This window comes from Podarcis liolepis (assembly GCF_965112155.1).
Source record: "Podarcis liolepis genome assembly, chromosome: 5".
NCBI classification, from domain to species: domain Eukaryota; kingdom Metazoa; phylum Chordata; class Lepidosauria; order Squamata; family Lacertidae; genus Podarcis; species Podarcis liolepis.
This window is the reverse complement of record NC_139556.1, coordinates 17,996,551-18,023,535: the sequence shown is the minus strand read 5'-3', so window position 1 is coordinate 18,023,535 and position 26,985 is coordinate 17,996,551. Positions and strand designations below refer to the sequence as shown.

Genomic DNA, 26,985 nt, shown 5'->3' with positions numbered 1-26,985 from the left:
ATACCATAAGTGGGACCTGCAACAAAATATACAATGTGGCGTGCTCCTGTTTTGGCTCGCTGTGTTATCTTCAAAGATACTCTATGCCACTCTACTCTACCCCACCTCAAGTTTCTCCCTCCTATAGCCAGTCAGTATTCTGTGCTCAGGAAGAATGCTTAGTCTAAACAGAATTATTTTTTATTTCCCTGCCTTCTCCCCCAGCTTGTCACAATATTTTACATCCCTCTTGGACACGGTGCTACATAAGGTTCCATATTCTAATGAGTTAGACATTAGTATAAAGAATGTTTACTGGGTTGCACTCTTTACCTTGTCAGTAAGATCCGCCTGGCAAACTAGCTTCAGGCCATTGCTTTCGTTACCAAGCATATTCACCATGAATCCATACATGTCTGTCATAGCTTAGTACAGCTTACCATTGTCAAGGTGTCTATGCACAGCCTCAGAAAGCTCATCTATCAGTAAATAAAGGAAGCCCTTCTTCACTTACTGGTTAATTCAATATTCAAGCAATTGCTACTCCCAGAAAAAGTGACTTTCTAAAGTATTAAGAGCTCCATCCTCAGGCTTCTCAGCCATGTTGCCTGACTATAAAACAAATTCAAAACTTTACTCAGAAATTATTTTTACTGGAATATTTGTATATATTTTAAGGCATGAAAACTCAGCACATACACTTCTCTCATTATTTTAATTAAGAAAATGAAAAACTGTCCACATGCTAACTTCAGCATGCCTGAAATAAGTGCCCCCTAGGGATAGTGACCAGAAAAAAGGCAATTAGATGTTTGATGTTTATGTTTGAGTAGTCTTCTGTCAATTCCAGTTGTCAAAAATGCCTTGTTTTGTGTTCATTCATTGTGTTACTAATAGTTTTCTGCAATTTGATTTACAATAAAAACATTTATGGTAGAGAGAGTTCCAAAATTTCAGTAGTTTCAGAACTGATCTCTACAGAACACAAAACAAGGTGGTAGACTAAGGGTCTGTAGGAGGAGATCATATGTAAGGCTGGCCTCTGAAGTTGGTTCAGAAACTTCAGTTGGTGCAGAATTCAACGGCCAGGCTGCCCGACTGCATTGGCAGCCAATTGGTTTCTGGTTCCAATTCTGAGTGCTGGTTTTGACCTATAAAGCCTTAAACAACTCAGGACCACAATACCTCAAGGCCCATCTCTCTCCATATCAACCTACCCAGACTCTGCAATCATCATCTGAGGCCCTTCTTCATTTTATTCCTCCATGGGAGTTCCAGAGGGTGGCAACATGAGAATGGGTCTTTCCTGCAATGGTTCCGTTTGTGGAATGCTCTCCCCAGGGACTACAACTCCCACCACCCGTAGCTAGCAAGGCCAGAGCTCAGGGATGATGGGAGTTGTAGTCCAACAACATCTGGGGACCCACAGGTTGAGAACCGCTGATCTAGTGCCTTCATTATATACTTTTAGGCACCCAGGCAAAAGCATCCCTTTTCAAGCAGGTTTATACCCTTTTAAATGTGTTTGTGGGGGTTACTGGTTTATGGGTTTTGTTTTATTATCTATTTTGTGTTTTTATCTTGTATTTTTATGTTGTGAACCACCCAGAGATCTACGGATAAAGGGCTGTATACAAATTTAATAATAATTATAATTATAATAATTATTATAATTATAATTTTGAATACCAATCCCGAAGCTGCTGCATATAGCATGTCAGGGGTAAATATTTAGCATGCCCCTTTCCCTGACATTCACTGCACGCAAGGAGCTTTTCTTGGTAGAACATTCAAAAATGCATGCCTGTCCCCAGCCTTCAATCTGAAGCAGTGTAATTCAAAATGCTACCACCTTATTTAGTATATAAAGATGAGCTCTCATGTCCAATTTGCACAAAACAGTTTGCCAAAACTCATCACATGAGACGCTGATACTTATGGCCAAAAGCTGAGGTTCCATATCATGGACAGTAAATCTTAAGGAACTTCTCAAACGTCCATTTCATCAGTCTATTGTCAAAATAAAAACTGCTGTAATTAGATACTTGTACCCAATCAAACCATCATTGGGAAATTAAGAGGTAACATTCACTCCACATGACACTTTACCCAAAGGTCACGAACATACAGGAATGGAAATTCATGACAGAAGGGGAGAACAGGTAAACAAGGAGGAGTTATTCCTGAATTGAGAATCTTTAAAAAAACCAATATTTTTCAGGACCCTGGACAGGTCCCACTGAGCAGACTTGTTCCTGTGCATGCTTGCTTTCAACTTACCATACATACTCTCTGGGAGGCTCTACCTCTCATGCGCGCTGACCCTGCAAAATCTCAAAGGCACCATCATCTCTGGTTTTCTTACTTGAGTGGGTTGCCTGGACCTGTGAACAAGACCTGAAGGGATGACCACCCCTGCAGAAAGCCAGCCTTGAGGCTTATGGCTTGGAGGGTTCTTTGTGACTGGGTTCCACTACAGCATCAAGCCCACAGCAACGTAGTAGAACAGAAGATCTCAAATGCAACCCCTATATCTTCCGTTTGAAATGGCTGCAAAATAACTCCGCTTGAGGATTTGGGAGTGCTCATGTTACAGCAGGCAGCACTGGGCTAGAGGAACCAATAGTCTGGCTCAGTACAAGGCAATTTTATATCTATATGTTATGTATTTTCATTCCGTAATTTTATTGCAACTGTACTTTCTCCTGTTCTAGTAACAGCTCTAGCTCCATAATTTACTTTCCCATCCAAGTACTCCTGTAGCCCACTTGAGCTAAATAAATTATCTCTAAGTATGAGGAACCAGTTTCTATTATTCAATTATTAAATTTAGATAAATTTTCTAGCAGTTTGAATCAATGCCGCTAATAGACCACTTTCAAGTCAATTTGATGCATGCAATTTACTATAAGCATGTCTCACTATTACAAGGCCAATCAAATTGGTTTATCAATGACCTCAACACTATTATAAGCTCAAATCTGAAACCAAGGGAACCTTAAGTCCACTGTTGCTTTATCGTCAGACACACTGATACATAGAGACACATTTACTAATGTTTAAATACTTTAAACTGATTTCTTACTCTTGTTTAATGAAGATAAACGTAGTAGCACTCCTACAAATTCCAAAGACTTCCAAATCCTCACTAACTTCATTATTACCTTTCAGCTGATTTAACTTTTAGTTACAACAACCTACAGTATTTTTCCAGTCATTAAATGGAGGGAACCCACTGAAGCAAAAAATATGACCACAAACACACACACAGTGTTGGATTAAAAAATGCCCTCCACAAGTAGAAGACTTCTTTGGCTCACGAAAAGTCTTGTACCTTGATCTACAGCACTGTATGAAAGAAACGAAAACTATATCAGAAGATGCTCTTCTGCAAGAAGAAGAAGAAGAACTGCTAAACAATCTACCTATTATAGCACAGGATGAACCCTTGCACAAGTCTTTATGGAACAGCACTAATAGCTATTTTCTATCCACACAGTTATTTGAGCTTATCTGAATGGGCTTCTTTCCACTACAATTTTAGCATGTTTCATCTTTTGCTTCTTTTTGATGCTTTTCCAGTCCACAACATCATCAGAAGCTGTTGTGGGTCACACATCTCCACTGCACACTTTGTCAAGATTTACTCTAGATCAGATCAGCCCCCAGTGTCCTGCAATACCTGCAAAAGACACATCTGGAATTTGAGCAGCGCTACTGGAAACAGAGTTTGAACCATTCAGCTTGCACCACTTTGAAAAGGAGCAAATGTATATTTCCAAGTGGAAACAGAAACCCCACGTTAACCCTAGACTCTACCATTATTATGCAGTCTATGTTGTGCCCTTTGTTCATTTTCTTTGGCTCCCCTTGTTATCTTGCATGATATAAAAGGCAACTGAATTGCACCCTGTTTTATGGAGTAAGTGATACTCTCTTTTATCCCACTGCATAGGCAACCAATGTGAGCCTGAGTAAGAAAGGAGTAAACATCTGCTCGAGGAATGGTCCTATGGCATTTGCCATGGCAAAAAAAATAAACACACACATGTAGTATTGTACATATATGTACTTATCACAACCAAATTTCACAGAAGATTTAGGAGAGATGTCTATGGAGCAAGTCGATAAACGTAATTTGTTGTTGTTTAGTTGTTTAGTCGTGTCCGACTCTTCGTGACCCCCTGGACCAGAACACGCCAGGCACTCCTGTCTTCCACTGCCTCCCGCAGTTTAGTCAAACTCATGCTGGTAGCTTCAAGAACACTATCCAATCATCTCGTCCTCTGTTGTCCCCTTCTCCTTGTGCCCTCCATCTTTCCCAACATCAGGGTCTTTTCTAGGGTGTCTTCTCTTCTCATGAGGTGGCCAAAGTATTGGAGCCTCAGCTTCACGATCTGTCCTTCCAGTGACCACTCAGGGCTGATTTCCTTCAGAATGGATAGGTTTGATCTTCTTGCAGTCCATAGGACTCTCAAGAGTCTCCTCCAGCATCATAATTCAAAAGAATCAATTCTTCAGCGATCAGCCTTCTTTATGGTCCAGCTCTCACTTCCATACATCACTACTTTGAAAACCATGGCTTTAACTATACGGACCTTTGTTGGCAAGGTGATGTCTCTGCTTTTTAAGATGCTGTCTAGGTTTGCCATCGCCTTTCTCCCAAGGAGCAGGCGTCTTTTAATTTCGTGACTGCTGTCACCATCTGCAGTGATCATGGAGCCCAAGAAAGTAAAATCTCTCACTGCCTCCATTTCTTCCCCTTCTATAAACGTAATAGTACAACATAAAAAGCTTTTGGCATTAAAGGTTTATTTGAAAAAGAGAAGAATCAGTATTTGGAAAGCATCAGGACCTCCATGGCACACAAGATGTGCCAAAAAAGGAAATTAGACAAAATCCCTGGTAGATAAAGTTTTCAATGACAGCTAGTTATGATACCAATACAATATGATTGAAACGTATGCACATTTAATCTGCATGATTTCAACTTTACACAGATGAAGGCTCGCCAGGTGAAACCACACAAATTACACGCACAGAGGGCGGAGAGCTTAAAAACACTTTTTGCAGAGGGCTTTCTCAGTGCGGAAAGAGCTATTAAGTTCTCTGCCTCGCTGACCGGGTACTGGGCTGCTCTCGTAAGATCTTGGGAAACTCAAATGGCCCCACAAGATCTCACGAGAGCATCCCAGAGCCTGGTATGCAAGACAGAGAGCTTCCCCTTGCTTTGCGGGGAAGGCCCGCTTGACACATAGCTCTGTAAAGATAGGGATACTCATGTGGGGGTGGTTTCCATATACATATTTTTGCATTTATATATTTGCATATAAGTGTGCCATCCCCATATGTGTGTCATCCCCAGAACACAACCCCTGTGCAAGACATGATCCTACTGCAATCCTCTGAATACTTGTTGCTGAGAAACAATGGGTTATCGTGCTCATATCGTACTTGCAAATTTTGTTTAGGCATCTGGTTGGTCACTCTGGGGAAAAGGGCACTAAACTAGCTAACCTTGCATAATTACAAACTTCAAAGGGCATAGCTTGGGCTGACCCATCAGGGCACCTAATACCCAGAACCTTCTTTAACATAACTATTGGACTGAACTACAGTTGATAATTCAGTGTGTAATTCAGAACTCCAACTGAATACCCAGTATACGAAGTGCTGGTTTGTAACAGAAAATCAATTCAATGCTTCCCAAATAAAGCTTGCAAATGGAACAAAAGATTGGCACAAGCATGAGGTGGCTGAGCCATTTTCCCTCTCCATTGTCTTCAATAAACAAAAAATACCCTCTTAAACCAAACAGGAAATGTATTTCCTTTTTGTGGTGGTCACATTATGTGTGATGACTGACTACAGCAGCCTTTGTTCTTCTCCCAATTTTGCCATAAAAGTGTGGTTTGTGGAGTCTCTAGTTTTTCATTCAAGGCATTCAAAATGGATCCCATACAAAAAAAAAGACAAGACACTTTGCAATATATTCTAGCCATCAAAATCAGACAGTTGAGCACTTAAAAATAAAATGTAAACTAATCAAAATAAAAGAGAACAAAAAGGAGTGTAAATCATAATATTAGCAAGCTTCAGCTTCTGTGGGAAGTACATTTCAGTTTTTCCCATATTGTATTCCAAAAGATATACAATTCTGCTTCTCAATCCCTACCCTATTATTAAACTGCAGCCTTCAGATGGAAGCACACCTTTTCATATAATTGCTTACGTCTTGAAATGCAAATTTATATTGAGAACACATCTTTCTCTCTTACTTTAAAAAGTGAAGGGCTTTCAAAGCCTATTTACCTTCTCATCTGTATGGTGCAGTGCATTATATTTGCATAAAGGAGTCAAAACTTTTTACCAAAAAATGTAATAGGTAGATAATGATGCACTCCCTGCTGTTTTTAAAGACAGCATCCTTGTTAGAAAGGCATTCCAAGTGACAATTTCAATAACAATATCTCTTTGAGGATAATTAGACATCATATGAATATGCAGATGTTACAGAGCTGACTGGGTGCGTGTCCCTTTTTCCAGGCATGCCATCACTATTAAAGTGACTATGTTGTAGAATGGCAGGCTTCCTGCCAAGCTTATTTTAAAGATCTGTTTTATGATCCTTATTTGAGCTCTGCAGATTGTGTAACCCGAACAGATTGAATGGGGGTAGCAATGAATTATTTTCCCTGTGGTTTAGTGGTGCAATATCATCAGGTTTCCTTTTAGCAGGTCTCGTGTTACACAGCTTTTTCAATTTAATTTCATGGTGACCACATTAAACAAATCGCATAACAGCAGCACCATCAAGTGGCGGTCTATTCATATTCATTCAAAGTGACTGCATCCTATTTTTCACTGGCGACTTAGCAACTGCATCCTCCTAAAAGAGTTGAGATAAACTAAAGGGATTTATGTTAAGTACAGGGATCCAGGTGAAACATAGCTCAAAGCTGATGAGCTTTTGTACAAGGAGCCAACACGTTATTAATTCACTGAAGTGGTTTCAATGAGTATGTTGCACATCTACAGAAACATTGTATGCTTACTTATGTCTCTGTTAGGCAGTCCACTGTTGCTGCAGACTGGTCATTTTAGGTTGGAGCAGTGTTTCCCAACTTTGGGTCTCCGGCTGTTTTTGGACTGCAACTCTTATCATCCTTGGCTAGCAAGCCAGTGGTCAGGGAGTTGTAGTCTGAAAACAGCTGGAGGCCCAAGGTTGGAAAACACTGAGCTAGAGGACAGTCTGGAAGCAAGGACAACCCTGATTCTCAAAGCCTGCAGGGGAAAAAATATCATCTAAGCTGGCTTGTGGACTGCCAATATGCTGAAATAGTTTTAGCTGTATCCTGGACCTAACAGTAAGCAACTCCTGGGTACCAGGTTTGGTCTTTTTGGCTAGGTTTGGTCTTTTTTACCTTCTTCACTTCTTTGTGTGCATACTATGGTTGTTTTTTTTAATGCGCCGTGAAATTCTTCAGGTGAGAGTCCCTGTCCAAGAGAAGTGGAAAAGATTCCTCATAAGGGGACTGTTTTTTGGCCAAGGATGTTTTAGTTATAAAAAAGAGGGAGGCTGTAACCATACAATTCTAGTAACAGGGACCCTCCAGATCTCCTTTTTACTGTGCACTCATTCCGAATGGTTGTATCTGAATGGTTACAACCAATCTTGCTTTCAATACTATTTGTGCCTGAAAGGTTTCAAGGTGGTCAGACTGCTTTGTTCCCAATCAGTGCAAGTCCTGTAGCTTTTTTCTGAAATGCTGTAACTTCTTATACCACAGATGTTCAGGGTGAGGGGGGGGGGGTGTCCCACTTTTGTTGCACTATAGTGCAAGACAGCTCTTCCGGATGGCAATAATGCAGTAACACTGGGAAAGCATCGCAGAACAACTAATAGAGTGGAATGGTGTTTGGATAGTCCATTATAAACCCACCACTAATGCATTATTATTGCACCAATGAAGTAGAAGCATAGAGTCATAGAGTTGGAAGTGGAACCAATGGTCATTCATCCAATCCCTTGCAACGCAGGAATCATGGCTAAAGAATCCCTGACAGAAGGCCATCCAAACTTCTTTTAAAAACCTCCATCTTGCAAAATACATACAAATGCCAGCCCAGTGGGTAGACAACTATTGCACTGATGGTCCTGTCATTTTAGAATGGGAGCATTATAGGATAGGGTGGGGGAAACCACCATAAACTAGTGCTGAAACATGGAAACCAGATGAAAATTCCAAGTGCACATTTCTACAGAGAATACAGTTGGAAGAAATGGGGGGGGGGGGATAGTGACTTGAATACTGGCCCAGAAAGAAACAAAACAAATTTTACAGCTCAAGAAACACTGCTACTAGCTGAAATTTTTCTTTGGCCGTTTTGTTTGAGGTAACAGAGCACAAAAGACAATTGAGACATTCTGCATGGGAGTAGTTTTAACGCAGGGCAAGAAGACAGGCTGCAGTTTTCAACAAATACTACAGAGGGAGCCAACCCCCACATAAATTAGGCCTTGTTTGTGGATGTTAAGCTCAAATTAAGTATAATTGTTTCCCCTCAGCCAAACATGTCATTCATACATAAAAACATTTTCTTATAATGCTGCCCATCTTTCCACTGCTTTACAGAAACATCACAAAGACCTGTTTCCTCTGAGACACAAAATAAGTGTGGCAATATCTGCATCAAAATCTGAATGCTCCTATGCTAACAGCTGTTTGCTCCAAATTTATTAGTCCCCAGTGTCCAATGCAACCATAGCTGTCTACACTTGTTTTAACTACGTCAGCTTCCTAAGTGTAGCAACTTGCCATTTAACCATGAAAGCAAACATCCAATTAAACCATGGGCTTCTGGTTTTGTTGAATGAATGAAATCAAACCTTTATTAGGCATTATGCAAATAAAACCATAAAAGAGAAAATAACATGTAAAAGCCTTGAAATATATATAAAAAGGCAGCAGTTGGCTACATACATATATATATATATACATATAAAATCACTGGTTTTGTTTAGTTTTGTAAAATGTTCTGATTTACTTTTTCTGGAGAAAAATGGCAAGGTAAACTCTGAGGTGGTGTCCTGAACATACAGAAATCACAACACTACAGTGATGCTGTATTTGATTGTAACTAGGGCTGGGCGATAGCAGCATTTCAACACTGCAATGTATCACCAGCCAAACTTTGCCATTATAGTAATCAAGATGTTGAAAAACAGAGGAAAGAACAAGCTGCATTGGGCCTGTCCCAGCGATGTGCTGGAGAGATATTTTTGAAAACAGTACTTTATCCAAATGAATGTATGAAATTACATTTTTCATAATGCCTCTGGCAAAAGTCTTCACAGTCAGAATGCTTGGGGTCTAATTAGGTGCATACTTCCAGTGCATCTTGAAGCCTTTCTCTTCTGTTGTTTTTATTAAAAAAGGAATCTTGCCAGGGCAGAAGGAAGGAACAAAATAGGATGAGTTTCTACAGTTATGTAAAGCTACAAACCATGTCACAAATATTCCCATAGTAATCTGTATATCAACCCTGTAAGATAGCTCACTATTATCCCCATATTGCAGATTTAAGACTGGTAGAGATATTTATTTCTTACTTATCAAATTTGTATACTGCCATTCATCCAAAGATCACAGTGCAGGGGTCAACATAAAATTAAAAAACTAAAATACAAAAAAACATACAAAAAGCAAACAAATAAGCCCCCTCCCACAAACACATTTAAAATACCATAGATTGTTTAATCAGCCAAAGACCTGGTTATAGAAAAATTTTTCTCCTGGCACCTAAAGGTATTTAACATTTCACAAACAAGGTATGTAACATTCCACAACTAAGAAGCTACTGCAGAAAAGGCCTCTTTTCATATTGTCACCCTCTGACCTCTTGTGGAAGGGGCACATAAAATGTAAAGTTGGAAGGGACACCAGGGGTCATCTAGTCCAACCCCCTGCAATGCAGGGATCATTTGCCCAACGTGGGGCTCAAACCCATCACTCTGAGATTAAGAGTCTCATGAACCACCCTGAGACCTCCGGGTATAGGGCAGTACAGTATATAAATTCAATAAATAATAAATAATAATACTGCTCTATCAACTGAGCTATCCCAGGTATTTAAAGATGAAGTGCCTCTGGTGATTGCAGGTTTTGGGTTGGTTTATATTGATGAGGTGGTACCTTGAGGTATTATGGTCCTGAGCCATTTTAGGCTTTATAGGTCAAAGCTAGCACTTTGAATTGGGCCCAGAAACTAATTGTCATCCAGTGCAGTCAGGCCAGAATCGGTGTAATATGCTCAAACCGTCTTGCTCCAATATGCAAGCTGGCCACCAAATTCTGCACCACTTGAAGTTTCCAAAAAGTCTCCAGAGGCAGCTCAACACAGAACGCATTGCAGTAATCTAACCTATGAGCTGAACTAAAATCGTATAGTGAATTCATGGCAGTGGTAAAGTTTGAACCTTGAACTTCCCAGTTCACAGCTCAGTGCTAAAGCAGCTCTGAGAGCACCTTTCAGGTTTCCTTTTTTGGAGAAACAATCTTTAACTGAAACTACCAATCCAAGGTTATGTAACCCTTGCACTTTTATTCTAACAAGCCAGGATCTTGTCCAGTACGAAGCGGACAAATTTACAATTGCACACTTTTGAAATAAACCGTAAACAAAAAGGAAGGAAAGGGCAGCTTTCAGTCATCATTTTCCAAACTAAAGTGCAATGGAATGAGCCTGGGAATATATGCACTATATGGTGTATATGGGGCAGGGGGGGGGGGTAAGCTGATGTGAAATATTCAAGTAGGCAGAAGGTCACAGTGCAATATCCTGCCTCCCAGTTGAAAAGCATACACAAATCAACTCCACTTCAAATGCACATCATGACCTCTAGTGGCATCATCTATGTACTGTAGTTTATTAGTTTCAAAATAAACTACACTGCAATTTCAAAAGTCTAACTTGTACATTTGCATCATCAGCACAGCACGATTTGATTAAAAGAAATGAACCAGAATAATATGTGTCTCTTTTTCAGCAGCTCGGGCACTGCAAAAGTCCATGGGCAGGGGGAAAACCTACAGTTAGCAGCAAGATGAATAGGCCAATCGTAGATGCAGGAAACTTCAATTTCATTCATAGGTTAATTCAATCCAGGAATTAAAAGTCCAGAATGTAAGACATATATTAAGAGCTTTTGTCCTCCATTGCCAACAGACAGAAATCTCTCAGTTCCTGCCAATGCTATTGCCAGAACCCCCTTCATGTAGGATGACATAGCTGCCACACCAAAATAGGTACAGAATGCATTTGGGATGTGTACCTTCCTTCACTACATTGAGTGAAGTGCCATACAATATATTTCTCATAACAACTCTATCTGCTTATAAACAGAGCTGTGCACATTTTGTAATAAAGAACTAAATCCAAATTTAACATCAAAAGGTGGCTCAAGTTTTGCCATTTGAACAAAGTAGTTGTAACAAACCTGTGTAATCTCTTTCTGATACCCACAAGGAAAAATTATTCAGAGCACTGAAGCACCACCTTTGACCACCAGAAATCTACCTCAGCTCCACACCACACTGCCCTGAATCTGAGATTTCGTGAGAAACTGTGTGTTTTCAAGCTTATTTTCACATGCTATTAGCTACACCAACCTTTGTTAATCTGTTGCCCTCCGGATGTTTTTATACCACAACTCCAATTGTGCTGACTACGGTTGATGAGAAATATAGAAAAAAAGAAAATCTGGAGGGCATACTTGCTATAAAAAAAACAAAAAAGTAACACCCACCCACACCTGTTAATATTTCCAGTGGAAATATAAAGCTACACCATTGGCATTCCAATTCTATACAATGTTAAAAAAGGTAAAGTTAAAGGACCCCTGACAGTTAAGTCCAGTTGCAGATGACTCTGGGGTTGTGGTGCTCATCTCACTTTACAGGCCGAGGGAGCTGGCGTTTGTCCGCAGACAGTTTTTCCGGGTCATGTGGCCAGCATGACTAAGCCATGTCTGGAGAAACCAGAGCAGCACACGGAAACGCCGTTTACCTTCCCGCCGGAGCGGTACCTATTTTTCTACTTTCACTTTTTGGCGTGCTTTCGAACTGCTAGGTTGGCAGGAGCTGGGACCGAGCAACGGGAGCTCACCTCATCATGGGGATTCTAACCGCCGACCTTCTGATTGGCAAGCCCAAGAGGCTCAGTGGTTTAGACCACAGCGCCACCCGCATCCCTTATACAAAGTTAGGCTTAACCAAAACAATTTGTTAGAATCAGGCTGCAAGATACACTCTTTATAAGCACTACTCTCCATGTACTCCACAATTTTTTTTTTACTGAAATTGTGACTGGGTTTTTTTTGCTGTTATTCTCAAAACAGTATTTTCATTTCCTCTCCACTAATGTCCACTTTCATAACCTACAATTTACCAAGGCAGGCTGTTGAAAACCACCTAGAAAATTTATCATATCCACGGCCTAAATTTGTAGCAAGCATCCACACCAGCCCCATGGCTGCCAATATATGCAGAGCTGGCACGCAGAGATTATTTGGCTCACAAATGGTACGATCCCCATGCAGAAAGTCACAGCATGCAGACATTTGACAGCCTTTGCACATGGGCTGTAACGTACAAAGCTGCAAGTATGCTTTATCAAGTACAAGTACTTCTAGAAAGCTTTTCAAAAGTCATGACAGCTTTGCAGTTCTTGTTTTACATCATTAAGACAGTAAAATCAACATGCTAAGCATCGAAACTGTTTTAAACATTTGCTATCTGCTATGTGTGCTCTTCAGAATTCAAAGGATGACATATCTGGTTTCTTGGTGCTGTTCCATGGCTTGGCAACCTGACACAGTGAACTGACAGTACATTGCAAGTGTAAGATCAATTAGAAATCAATTGTGGAGGGATTCAAGAATTCCAAGTATCCTCTACAGGGGAGGCTTTCACTTCCAGTAGCGTTGAGTCATGAACAGCATATTGGCATACCAACACTTCAGCATGTGTTTTGAAGTGTTTAGGACAGGCAGGAATCTGATAAGGTTCCTGGCCAGCAATATCAGTTTAAAACAATTGGTCGGGTTTACACTTTCACATGCGAGTAGCTAGGGGAAATTCCCTCTTCTGCTGAAAGATAAAAGTGTATTTTTTGTTTTTCTTCTCTCTAGATCCTCTGCTACCACAAGGAGGGATGGAGAAAGAATGTCATCTATCTAGCAAGCAACTGACGGGAGGTCTTTTACTGAAGTCTCAAGAGCTTAGTGGAAGTTTTTGCTTTAAAATCCAAAAGCTCTTCTACCCTCTTTCTGGTGGTACTATCCTCACTCGCTCACATTTGGGTTTCACACAAGACAGTCAACATTTTTAAGCAGTAAAGGTAAAGGGACCCCTGACAGTTAAGTCCAGTCACGAACGACTCTGGGGTTGCAGAGCTCATCTCGCTTTACAGGCTGAGGGAGCTGGCGTTTGTCCACTTCCGCAGTTTTTCTGGGTCATGTGGCCAGCATGACTAAGCCACTTCTGGCGAAGCCAGAGCAGCGCACAGAAACACCATCTACCTTCCCGCCGGAGTGGTACCTATTTATCTACTTGTACTGTGTGCTTTTGAACTACTAGGTTGGCAGGAGCTGGGACCGAACAACGGGAGTTCACCCCATCGTGGGGCCTCGAACCGCCAACCTCCCAATCAGCAAGTCGAAGTGGCACAGTGGTTTAAACCACAGTGCCACCCGCGTCCCTGTTTTTAAGCAGTATGGAACAACAAAATCTATAAAGGGATGCCTGCAGATTAAGCGGGCTGTGTTGTTCTTAAGAAGCACTTACTAGTGCTTCTGTACACTCTTTGACTGTGAGGTTCTGATGTTCAGCTACTGCATCTCAGTCACAGCTGTGCCAAGCTGACCTACTAAAAAGAGACATTTCAGAAATCCATCCTCAGTTATAAACTGAGCTTTATGGGGAACAAACCAGACTATTATCTCATTTAGTCATGAGTCAATCACATGGCAGCCCAAGAACCGCATCCCAGGCACGTTCCAGCTGTAACAGGCAATTTTGTAGACATTTTGAAAACCCTATAAAAAAATCTATCTACTCTAAATGCTTTTTCTTTAAATTTCAAAGATCATGACACTATAGAAACTCTTTGGGCCACCTAGCAAGCCATGGCAAAGTGAAAATTACAGTGCAGGGGACAACAGAACAAAATTAGCCTCATTGCTCATGCATCTGCCTGGTGAAATTGTGTGTGTGTGTGTGTGTGTGTGTGAGAGAGAGAGAGAGAGAGAGAGAGAGGGAGGGAATTACAACCCGACAGAGTATTGTTCATGCAAGCACATTCTGTCTTTGCCCAAGGCATATTTTTGTGTGTCCCATGTTTTAAAAACGACACAAGCATGTAGGCTGCATTACTACGAACATTTTCCTGGAAGTAAGTCCTTCTGAACTCTATGAAGCTTATTATATAGACTTTCATAGGAGTGACCCTCACATACTCTTAAAAGTGCCCCCCTAAACCCCCCCCCAGCTATGCACAAAATTGGTGTGGGGGGTGTCACTGCAGTCCAGACTTGGATGTATAGGTCAACCCAGGGGTGTGGGTCACATAATACAGCAAGTTACCAATTGTCTGTGACATAGTCATCTCTAAGTTGGCAAAAGCTTCATTTACTCAATTATTGCTTGCTGAGAACCAGGTATTAAAAGGGCACAGAAATAAGCTGAGAACTTTAGCCTTTCGCTTTACAAAAGATAATTCTTCATTGAACAGGAAGGCAAGAATTAACCACATCCCTCTGAAATGGGGGGGGGGGAGAGAAAGGACATCACAATATGGAGGAGGAAACGATCTCCCCGTCATTTCTGCACTCTCACTCACACCCTTCCATAACCTTTTAATAAAAAGGACTAAAAAGCTGTTAATATTTCAAGAATATTATAGAGGAAGGGTGCTATCTGCTACAACCTCAAAGGCACACTTTGTTCACAAATAGAAGTGCTTATTTTATTACAGAAAAAGGATGTCAGATCCGCAATAACACAAACTCAGCATGCAACAGAAAGTTTGGTCACTTTCAAATGGACAAATATTCCACAGACACATGCACAATACTTTGTATGTGTCCAAAATAAGAACTGCAGGTAGGGAAATAAATTATCTTCTTTCAGCTGGGGTTTTTTATATATATTGCTGCAACAGAACAAATTTTAGAATTGAAAGTCCTTAAACATGCAACTCAAGTTCACTTCAAATATTCTCAGGAAAAAATGTAACAGAGATTCAACGACATTTGTGGGATTGCTGTTGCTGTTGTTTTAAAAAAAGTATAAATCATTCTATGGTGTAAAACTGTACTTCTTGATAGAAGTACAGTGGTACCTCGGGTTACATACGCTTCAGGTTACATACGCTTCAGGTTACAGACTCCGCTAACCCAGAAATAGTGCTTCAGGTTAAGAACTTTGCTTCAGGATGAGAACAGAAATCGTGCTCTGGTGACGCGGCAGCAGCAGGAGGCCCCATCAGCTAAAGTGGTGCTTCAGGTTAAGAACAGTTTCAGGTTAAGTACGGACCTCCGGAATGAATTAAATACTTAACCCGAGGTACCACTGTATAAAGAGTATTTTCACCAAACAACTGATAAGCTCAAGTGAGACATTTATATTTACCATCATCATGTTTAAGAATCTTCATTGAATTATTACGTTCAGTGGAAGAGAAGCCACCAGAATGGGCAGCTAAAGAAAGAGTGGTGAAGCCTGTATTAAAGAAGGGATTCTTACAAATAGGAATGGAAAAAAATGTTCAAGGAATCAGTCAGAGGCTTTTCCTCCCACATTACGGAAAGGATAAACAGCACTTGGAAACAAACATAATTTTATGTGAGTATTTTTAAAACCAGACAGACACAGGTCATCCTCCACACTCCAAAACAAATAGAAGCTGGAGTACGGTTCTCCTTTTACTAGTTTTTCCCCATAACATGCACCGTTTAAGATGACTGCAGCCAACAGTACTTTTATTTTTAGTCTTCCCCCTTCATGTAAGTCAACGTGTCAATGCCATTGTAATAGCAGCGGCACATTTAGCAGTTGAGAGTAGTCGAACTGTAGAAAGATACAATGCTAACATTTTATCTAAGATTTGAAATATCTTTCAGACCTTGCTATTTCCCATTGTGCAGAGCGAGGTCCAGATCAAACATCACATCAAGGCTTTGTTAAGAAAGGAAGCCAACTAGAATCAGAAATGACGAGTTTGACATCATGCCAAACCATGGTTTGCAAACAGGAACGAGCTTATGGCAGGAATGAGTTTATGAAGCTAAGAGGAAGGCAGGCAAAAGAGTACAACCATGGTTTGAGCCAATGGTATTTTAAGTTTAAGAACAGAAGCCGATAGATACAGATTATCTGACTTTGCAAAATATCTTTTTATTGATGTCAATAGTATTTAAAGGGTACCTCTATCATTATAACTAACAGCCACTGTGAGAACAGGATACAGGATTAGGTGGGCTTAGTTTTCAGGACTTAGTTTTTTAGCAAAACCATACTTAAAAGCACAAGGAAGGTAACAGTTGCAAAAGCTGTGTACACTTAGTGTGTTTTTGCTGGAACTTGCTGTCATCCAATATTTCCACCCTCCCAAACAGAATGTTTTAGAGTTCTTCGTCAGAAGTTATTAGCTTGCAGATTTGATCTTAATTCATTATCTAACTTATTGTCTGTGAGCACATTTCAAATGTCATCTTTTAGAAAGCAATAACATCTCTCCTCTCTCTCTCTCTCTCTCTCTCTCTCACACACACACACACACACACACACACAAAAGACAGCATTCAAATATACAACTGCAGCAGCCAAGAGAGCAAAGCAGTTTTCACCATGACCGCATCTGTATGAAATAGTTTTAAAAGAGCAACTTTCCCAGCTAAAAAAGGAGAAGCATATACTTCTAAACCCACAATTTTAAGAAATAACTTATTTAATATCTTACAGCTCTTTGTGTTTCTCCTCTGCCAAGATCTGGTCATTTGGTTTCAACCCATATCTGAAAATAGAGAGGAGAAGAGAGTTACTGAAATCAGAAATTTACTCAAATCCATTTTCAGTTTTAGAGCCTGGAAGTGAAAATATGACTGACTTTATTATGCACTGGACACACTAACGTAAGTTTATAATAACAATAACCAACATTACTAGTATTGTTTATTAACCTGCTTCCACATATGTGATGTACAAAATTTAATAAAAACAGCTTTAAAACAGTTGCAAAGCAGCACAAAAAAATTAACAGAATATGATTTTAAGAAAAAACAGAAAATGTACACCTATGGGAGAGAGACTTTCTCATCCATCTGGAAAATCGTATCATGATACTTCTTTTTTTCTTTTGTTTCACAGCAACATCTACGTATGCACATTTTTTCTATCTCTATCTAAGCCTCTACTTTTAAGACAGACAAAAAACATTCAATACATTGGACTTCTAATTCATGGATCCCTGTCACATAAAGTGCTCATTTTACAAAATAAAGAAGGGGCTTAGTTTCTTCAGTCTTTCACATATATATTTTTCTTCTTGCTGTTGTGAACTATGAATGGGAGCTACTCTTCAAGAAGGCAGGCACTACAGTTTGGGCGTACAAATTCTGAGAAGGATAAGAAGTCTCTATGCATCCTCTATAACATAATGCCATTTCCCTCCTTCGCATGGTATGGAAGTACAAACAAAACAAGCAGAAGTAAAAAGTCCATAAGGCTTGCAACCAAACTGCACCAGCACAAACCACCAACAAAGATCAATTGTCAAAAAGAAATAAGGTGGCTCCCCTCCCCCATAAAACACATGTCAATACAAATAACCTCCCCCGCCCCCCAAAATGCTGAGCAGCAAGTAGTTGGGGCTCCCTGCAGAAAAGTTCATCAAGAAAAGGAAATTGTCATAAAAATTGTCTCTTTCAAGTTCATCTCTAACCACTCAGCAATGCTGTGTTAGTTTTTCAGCAAGCACTGTTTTCCAGACTCTACCAAGCCAATTTTGCCTAATTAATTGACAATCTCTCTTCCACAGAAAAGTAAGTTCCATAAGAACAGCCACGAAGTGGTGAACCATCAATGGTTTGAATAGTATGTTTATTTATTAAGTTCCTTAAATAGTGGCAGTAAAGCCAACTCGGCATCTTTCACCACCGTGAAATTTTAAAAGTTCAAAATTGTGTAGCAAACATCACCCCAAAACTTAGAATCATAGAATCATAGAGTTGGAAGAGACCACAAAGGCCATCGAGTCCAACCCCCTGCCAAGCAACTAACCTTACTAACAACCTGGCACTCTCACCACATATGAAGATAGGTACCACGGGTAGAGCAAACTCTCCAACAAAGAGGGGATACCGAACCACAAATCTGATGCAAATGCCCTGGTTTCAGTGACTGCTCCTTCAATAGCTGAGATTGGTGGGTGCCCTCCTTTAAGTCAAAGAGTTCTCAGATCTCCTTCAAATATTCTCCCCTCAGTATACTGTATGTTTCTCAAATTTCTCGCAGTCCTCCCTTATCACAATATTGGTCTAGAAAAAGCCTGTAAAAGGCTGACGCTTCACCCATCACCTGACCTAGATGAGTATGGCAAAAAAAATTGAACACAGTGAGGGACCTCAGAGCATCCCATTTTCTAAAAGGTAAGTAGCTGCGAAAGACAGCACTTGCATCTTTTGCAAGCACAAAGCATGTACAAGTTCCAACAGGTTCGCTAGCTGCTGAATAGTAAGAGGTTTTTCCTTTGTGCAGTAGCCTATTAGAGTGATTTACGGTAATGACCCGTTTTCTGAACCTGGGTGTGTGCCCTTGTATTTGTCTGTAAGTATTCCCTTTGCAGCACTGTGGCATCAGAGTGCAATACAGAGCGAACCACATACACCACCAAAAGGGTACAGAGCTCGAAGCTAAATTGAAGGTCAAGTTTCCAGAACAGCCAGCCAGCTTTGGCCCAATACTCATCACTCACCCACCCACTCACAAAACATATTGAAAATTAGGTTTCCAATAAATGGATGTGTGTGCATTTGAAAAACAAGGTGTATATGAGTCATTTTAACTGGCTAAGCAGTTTTAAGTTTTATGGTAGCCACCTACTTATGAAATACATCCTTCATTTTCCCTGCCATCCAGTGAAACTGTTTAACTTACTATCCTCTGATCAAAGGCTCACATTCACAGATAAGCAGCTTTTAAACCAGGCCTATCCAACCTATTAGTCATTATATCCTACTGGCTCCATGAACATAGCTTCCAGACTTAAAAAAAATCAGTTCGGGTCATTAAAAATTAATGGACATTTTCAATGCACATTTTGAGTCTATTTATTTCTGAACCAATTCCATTTTGATGTATAAGGTGCCCCTCAGATCTTAACTACTTTACACTAAAGCAGTCATAACAAACACTTTCTTTTTTCTCATTTCAGAATGATCATGCATGACTGTTAGAAACTTCAAGATTCTAAGCTGGACAATGAGCAAATTACAAGCAAGCAGCTGTAGCCAAATGAAATATTATGGTACTTCAGCTCCTTTCCAAGCACTTAAGAGACACTTTGGAAACTAATGATCCTTGACTGAAGTTAGCATTTGGAAGATAAGAATTGTAATGGAGGAAATAGCTTAGATACATAGCACAATTAGAAGCAAGCTAAATCATATTAAGCCCATCCCTTGGTAAACATAAAATGTGGATATTAGAAAATAAAACCTGAGTTACATCCAACTCTTAATGAAATCCCAACAGGCCCAAAGCCCAAGGCATATCAAGGATAGTTTAGACAGCCAAAAAAGGAGAATTTAACAAAAAAAGGAGAACATCATATCCATTAACTTATTGCTAACAGGGTTGAACATTCTAAACAACTAGTTTTGTTTGTTAATAGCACCCAATAGCAAGTCATGCAATATGAAAGAGATATAATAGCAGCTGCAAAACACACTTCTCTGATTGATTGATTGATTGATTGATTGATTTACCACTTACATGCCAAAGTGACTTCTAAGCAGTTTACAAGTATAAAATCAATTATAAAATATCCACACATAATTAAAATACACAATAAAGCAATTCCATCAAAAGATTTTTTTTAAAATCCATAATTATGATATACAACAAAACAAATCTGTTAAAAAGCAGCCCAGCCCCATCACATTTCAACAAGTTATGAAGCTCAAGTCGTTACAATCCACGCTAGAAACGAATGGTGATGTTGTGAGTAGTTCCGATGTTATCAAGGCAGTCCCACATAATTCATATAATATAATTCAAGCGTCCGTATGCTACCGAGGTGGCATGGAGCCAGATCACAGGGCAAGCTGCATAGCATCTAGCAATTTCTGTGTGCAGTGACATGGTTGCTGACCAAGCAGCAGAGTTTGCTCTGGCCGCCATAGGAACATTTATCCAATTGCTGAGTGTAACTTTCCTTTGGGTGTTAGTGTACGGAGTTTCAGCTGAATGATGATAATTTTAACTCAAACAAAGGCAGAAATATATACTGCATGCAGCACAATGATGTAGTCAATACAGTATCTCCTTTTTCTTTCCCATAGCATTTAGGATCAGTTACTTCGTTTTGTGGCATCATTGTGTTATGTGCTTTCCTGCCCTTGCTAGGGGCAATTAATGATGCTACATGAGAAAATGCACAATGGGAGGATGTTACAACATGTGATGCGCAATCTTCCTAGTTATGCTGAAGAACTCAGCACAGAATGACAATTTCTGACAGCATCCCCATTGTATTTTTAGGTTGTGAGCCACCCTGAGATCTATGGATGGAGGGCAGCCGGTATACAAATTTAACAAATAAATAAAATTTTAATGGAGCCAATGTAATTCTGCTGCTAATCAAATTTGCCCTGTAGCAGTCCTGGCACTAAAGGAGTTCCTTCAGGTACAAATATCAATATCTTGTAGCCAATGAGCCATCATTTCAGCTGTTTTAAAAAAATAAATAAATGTTTTCCAAAGAGCTGCCTTTTATCAAGTCAGTGGAAGTCTGAAAGAGCTATTGGCTCCACAATTAAAGAGTTCAATGTAAATTATAATACAGCTTCTTGTTACATACACATCTTACTAGTCACTAGCCCTTCACCCCATTCCTGAGATATTCACTTCCTTTTATTAACCACATTATGTGGCCTAAAATATCAGTATTGCTTTATGTAGTTGCGTTTTATGACATATAATTATTTCTGTATAGCTAAAGTTTTGAAACTGCCCATTCTATCAAGCAGGCTCACTCTTATCATGCATTTGGACAACAAGATTATAAGCTGCAATCAATACTGTATAAGGTTTAAAGAGCTTTTGAACTTAACACCAAAATAATAGGTTTAAATGATTAAAAATGGATTGAGAAAGCAAGGAAAGCCTAAAGCTTGTTAATCATTGCACTGTGGCCAACTATGGTGCATTTATTACATTCAGACAGGCCTTCGTCACTCTGGATTGAAATACAACATAATTCTGAGCCTTAAAATAAATTATGATTGCCCAATGGAACCAGAGGATTAGGAATTCAAGGCAAGAGACACAAAAGGAGTTTAAGCATCTCCATGTGTGGATGCAAATACTACAATCCAATATCACAATTATTTTTTACGAGAGGTGGCAAAAGGAAATAGGAACTATGCCCCCTTGTATTCTTTGTAGTTTATTAAAAACTTTATCTTGCCTGCCCTGCTGGCCTCATTGAAAAGCAGAAAGATGAAAAGTCCTGTAATAGTCTCACAACAGCTGTTCAAATGCTTCATGCGGTGACTGTAAATATATAGAGAGAGAACAGTTTGCAGACTCCCAGCATTAAGCTAGTGTTACCACCCTTTGAAGGCCACATAGAAACACTGGGAATTGAAAGTGAGGAAGAGTCCAAGATTTCCGTGCAATCACCTCACCAACAGGTTGAAAAGCGTGATGACATGAAAAAGAGTAAAATGGAAACCAACCTGTACAAATTTTGAGAATGGACAAGGTCCATTTTAACTTGGTACCCTGTAGGGGTATACAGCAGAGCTTCCTCTTTTCATAAAACATGTTGTAGTTACTGTATTTTTTGCTCTATAAGACTCACTTTTTCCCTCCTAAAAAGTAAGGGGAAATGTGTGTGCGTCTTATGGAGCGAATGCAGGATTCGCAGCTATCCCAGAAGCCAGAACACCAAGAGGGATTGCTGCTTTCACTGCTCAGCTGTTCTGGCTTCTGAGATTCAGAATATTTTTTTTCTTGTTTTCCTCCTCCAAAAACTAGGTGCGTCTTGTGGTCTGGTGCGTCTTGTAGAGCGAAAAATGCGGTATATCAATGTACAACTGCCTCAGAAATTAGGAAGTTAAACTTAGGAACTCTGCCCAGAAGTGTAAAATTTTCTAAATGGCCAAAAGGGGGAAGTTAAAAATAAAGCATTCCAAAACACAAGTCTCAACCAATTATATCACATCTGCTCAAGGAGTATTCATCCTCAGCCACAAAGTCTTATGCCAAAAGCCACACATATGAAAGGGTACCAAAAATAGACAGTGCTGCCTTAGTTCTTCTCAAAAGGGCAAGTTCTGCTACAACATAAAAGAGAGGCTATTTTGATTTTTTTAAAAAATAGCAAGAAAAACCATCATTTCCAAGCTAGGGCAATGTTAATGTTGAATTTTAAATTTGCTTTCCTTTTAAAAGCTGAAATTTAAAGTAACTGACAAACTACATTGCTGGGGGAAAAAATAAGCAGAATATTTTTCTTATGTAAGAACCACTTATCCTTCTTACTACTCCGCTAATGTGCCCTGCTACGGACCATCAGCAAGGTCACATTGTATAGTTGGTTAGTGCATAGTGCTGATAACACCAAGATTGCAGGTTCGAATTCCGTATGGGACAGCTACATATTCCTGCATTGTAGGGGGTTGACCTAGATCAGGCGTCCCCAAACTCAGCCCTCCAGATGTTTTGGGACTACAGTTCTCATCATCCCTGACCACTGGGTCCTGTTAGCTAGGGACGAGGTGAGTTGTAGTCCCAAAACATCTGGAGGGCTGAGTTTGGGGATGCCTGACGAAGATGTTCATCAGGGTCCCTTCCAACTCTACAATTCTATGGTTCTATAAATGTATAAGAATAACTGGGAAAAGTGGGGAAGAAGGGGAACAACATTGAAAGTTAAGTTGTTAGCCATGGAAAGTGTTGAGTCTGAAAGCATTCCTGTGTCAAAATAATCTTTCTCTGTTATTTTCTTTATTTTAAAAGAGTTGGTCACTGCAAGTTGCTAAATAGTCCATGAGATCGGATTCCTTACAGAGCCTGTGCTTCAGCTGTGTCTAGCATGAGGCCTGTTCATAATGCGGTTGCTGAATCAGTCTACCTACCTATGGTTTCAAAGCAAGGCATACAAAAACTAAAGTGAAAGGGAGAAACTCATAAGGGGAGTGCAAGCTTCTTTTTAATACCCTGCATCTTCAAGGAGAACCTTCACACTTTGAAGACTCTGGTTTTAGAGGAGCTCAAATTTAGCATATAATTCTCGGTTGAGAATGTAAGGTCATATTTTGCTCCCCATCTCATTTTCTATAGCAGGACAGAAGCACTTACAGTATTGCAGAGTGAATAATAGAAGACTGGCAAAGCTAGGGTTGGCAGCCAGTCAACTGACCAGCCAAGCATTGCTCCAAGAATGTCATTGTATAGATCACAGTTTACTTTTAAAATTTTCATTATGGTGTTATTTGTTAAGTGGAGCAGGAGTGAGGGCAGATCACCCTAACCCTATCATTCAGGTGCAAGCCTAGCACACTAACAAACCTTCTCCCATGGCAAAAACTGGAACACATGCAGTCATCAGCATCAAAGGCCCAGGGGAATGTCAGATTAGAAACAGATACACCAAAGTTCAAATTCTCACCCAGCCATAACATTTCATTAGACGGCATTGTGTCAATCATCACAGTGCTGCTCTGGAGATAAATCAAGGGTGGGGAAGGAAGCTATGGGTGGTATTCAATTAGGTTTTATTCAGAGTAGACCCGGTGAAATTAATGGACATGACAAACTGAAAAGGAAAACTCTGGTGCTAAACCTCTGCTGCCTTCTGGGACCTCTGGAGATGGGGGGTTTATTTTTTTAAACGAATGCCATTGTTTCCCAGATGTGACTTTTAATAATTAGCCTAAGTATCAAACCTGCTCATATGATTCTGTTTGTCTTCATAGCACTAATTCTTGGGGCTGGAGCCACCTAACTAAATTTGCACAAGGGCTTCTACTTACAGAAAGGGGTTTGCCCTTCTACACCACCTAAAACTGGCTTGGGGTGTGTGTGTGTGTCATGACATCCCCCCCAACACCGTACAGGGAGAGGGGAGGGGGGTTGTTCCATCTGGCAAGCTGATATGCTTGCTCAGACAGAATGTTCAATGTAGCGCAACACTGAATTCCACCCTTGATCATTCTTTAACCAGACTTTTTTTTTGACAAGTCAAATTTCCAACCCCAAGAATGTCTATCCTAATTCTACCATATTCTACCATCATCCACCATCGTACCTGAAAAGGACAAAATACCCATCACATATTAAATGCACTGCAATACATAAATGGCAAAATAGAGCAGCTCTTCTGCATTCAGCTTGCGTCTCCACTCTTGTGTCACAGCACTTCAAGAGTGGAACCAGACCTTTGGACTCCTCTCATCTGGTTCCTTCAGTTTGCCATTAATGCACGGAAATTTAATTATGACTAATGGAACATCCCTACAACCTGTTTTTCCTTTCTCCTTTCCAAAATCAAAAGAAAACCAAGTTATTAGTCATGTACCGTACTTCATTCCCCCCACCCACTCATCAACGCCACAGAGTTTTTTCTGAATATGTCAGGGTTCCCTCACCCCAAACGTGTCTGATTCAAGAACCTCATTTGAAGATAGAAAATGAAATAAGCAGCCACTTCAAACATATGCGTCCATAAATTAAGAAGCTATTTACACATGACCTTTGGTTTTTTTTATTGTTAGCCTTGAGGCAGGATTGTTTGTATTTTTCAAATATGCTTTGCATAGCGTTTGTCGAGTTTAAGAGCTTAATGAATAATTATAACCCTGCTTGTATGATGGTTAACTAAGCTCAGTTTCAATTTCCAAGTCTAAATAACATCGGCACATCTGCTCACCGGATGGAGCGGGTTGGGGTGGGGGAAATCAGTGTAGAACCACTGCAAGTATCCATTCAAAGAAAAGCAGGTGATCAATCCTCTGCCGCCACTATGCGCCACAGGAGCATGATGTCATTTCCATTCCACCTAAACTGGCATGCCAGTTTACATCTCATGTTGCTGGCAGCGAAGAAACCATGTTGATATTTGAATTTATTTAGTTTATGAACCACTTCCCATTTTTAAAACTCTGTAGCAATTTAGCAATGAAAGCATCAACAATAAAGACAGTTTCAAGTCCAGTACAGATATACACTGCATGGTAGATAGAGATTAAAAGTTTACAAGGCTTGTTGCAAAATAAAGGTCTTCAATAGGTGCAACAAAGTAAGAGAGATGCCACCTGCCTGTTATATACTTTGTTGCTGAAGTAAAGCTGCTGTTTCGAGAGCAAACACACTCTAAGTTTCAATGCGCTATGGGTGGGATTCAGTCCCACGCTACTACAAATGCTCTGTCTGCACAAGCATATCAGCCCTGCCATAAGCCTGGGTCCTGCTTACATTTGTTATAAGTATTAACTCTAATCAGGGTACCTAAAATAGGCCACTCTCGCATTAAGCAATAAGCAGCAGCATAATTTCAATTTGTCGTTCTCTATTCCATTAGTCATCCCCCCAAACTCTCGCTGAAAATCATTATTAGATTTCTATTCCCAAGAGGAAAACACGAGTTGCTTGTTACATATAAACTAGAACTGTTTCTTTGATTTCCTAAATGTCATTGATTTTGATTTAAATGTGTTTTGAGTTTGCATGTTTTCTAAAATGGCATAATTACAAATTCTGTTTCTTTTTTTGGGGGGGGAGAGAAATGCAATTTAGAAAAACTGGATTGGGTGCAAACTTAATCATGCTTCAAGAACACTGCTTCCATTATCTGGATGGGGCAGGGACAGGTCAACATTACATAAATCCAAGGCAGTCAACAGTGCACCCACCAGCGAAACCAACCAAGATCTGATTAATCCACCAGATCTCTATGTATAATGACATGTGTGGACCCAAGACCGCAGACAAATCATAGTGGTGAGCTGAAACAGTCTGAAGAGGAGCTTGTTACTATTCCTACCACACGTTTATGAAAATCACAGTACCGTACCTAGAAATCTCAAACGGTTGAATACTTGTATTTGTCATCAATGGAGCATAACCAGGCCCTGCTCCATTCTGTATGTATTTAGGGCACACAGGCTAGGTAGAAAGATTTGTCTCTGGCTCCGACACTGATGATGATTAAGCACTGGCAATCAAATACAGCCAACACAGCAGCAGCAAACATTAAGATTGCAATCCAAAGCCCACTTATCTTGAGTAACTTTCGTTCTTAGGGTGAAAGTAAGCTGCCCCTTGTGACACAGACTAGTATGTAGTCCCTAGAACATAAGGTAAGATACTGATCACCTTCAAGCAACCCCAAACAGAAAAGATTCATGAGAGTTGGTTCTTTTGCCTTGTGGGCTTCAAAAAGTAAATACAGACAGAGTAGGGTTGGGTAGTTGCTTTTGCAGACTTGTCTGCGAGGTCACTGTAATAATAATCCCACTGACTGACGCAGCATGGAACTCTCCCAACACACACATATGCAAGACAGGAAAACAAAACCCAAAAAGACTGAGTCAGAACTGTTTTTCCGTGCAAGGAAAAAATCCTCCACTATAGTCAATGAATGGGAAACTCCACTCCAGTCAGACTCTGAATGAACGAGTGCTTCAACAAAATATGATCTACAAAAGTATATTAGAAT

The 26,985-nt window shown here is 40.0% G+C and overlaps 1 protein-coding gene across 3 annotated transcripts in view; it reads right to left on the bottom strand.

Annotated features, from left to right (window-relative positions):
* ADK (adenosine kinase) overlaps nucleotides 1-26,985 on the bottom strand; it is a 200,871-nt gene that overhangs the window by 156,230 nt on the left and 17,656 nt on the right. For all 3 annotated transcript variants that reach the window (XM_083502793.1, XM_083502795.1, XM_083502794.1), the window contains exon 3: nucleotides 17,002-17,055. In XM_083502793.1, the coding sequence (XP_083358919.1) occupies nucleotides 17,002-17,055 (54 nt within the window). The remainder of the gene's footprint in view (nucleotides 1-17,001; nucleotides 17,056-26,985) is intronic.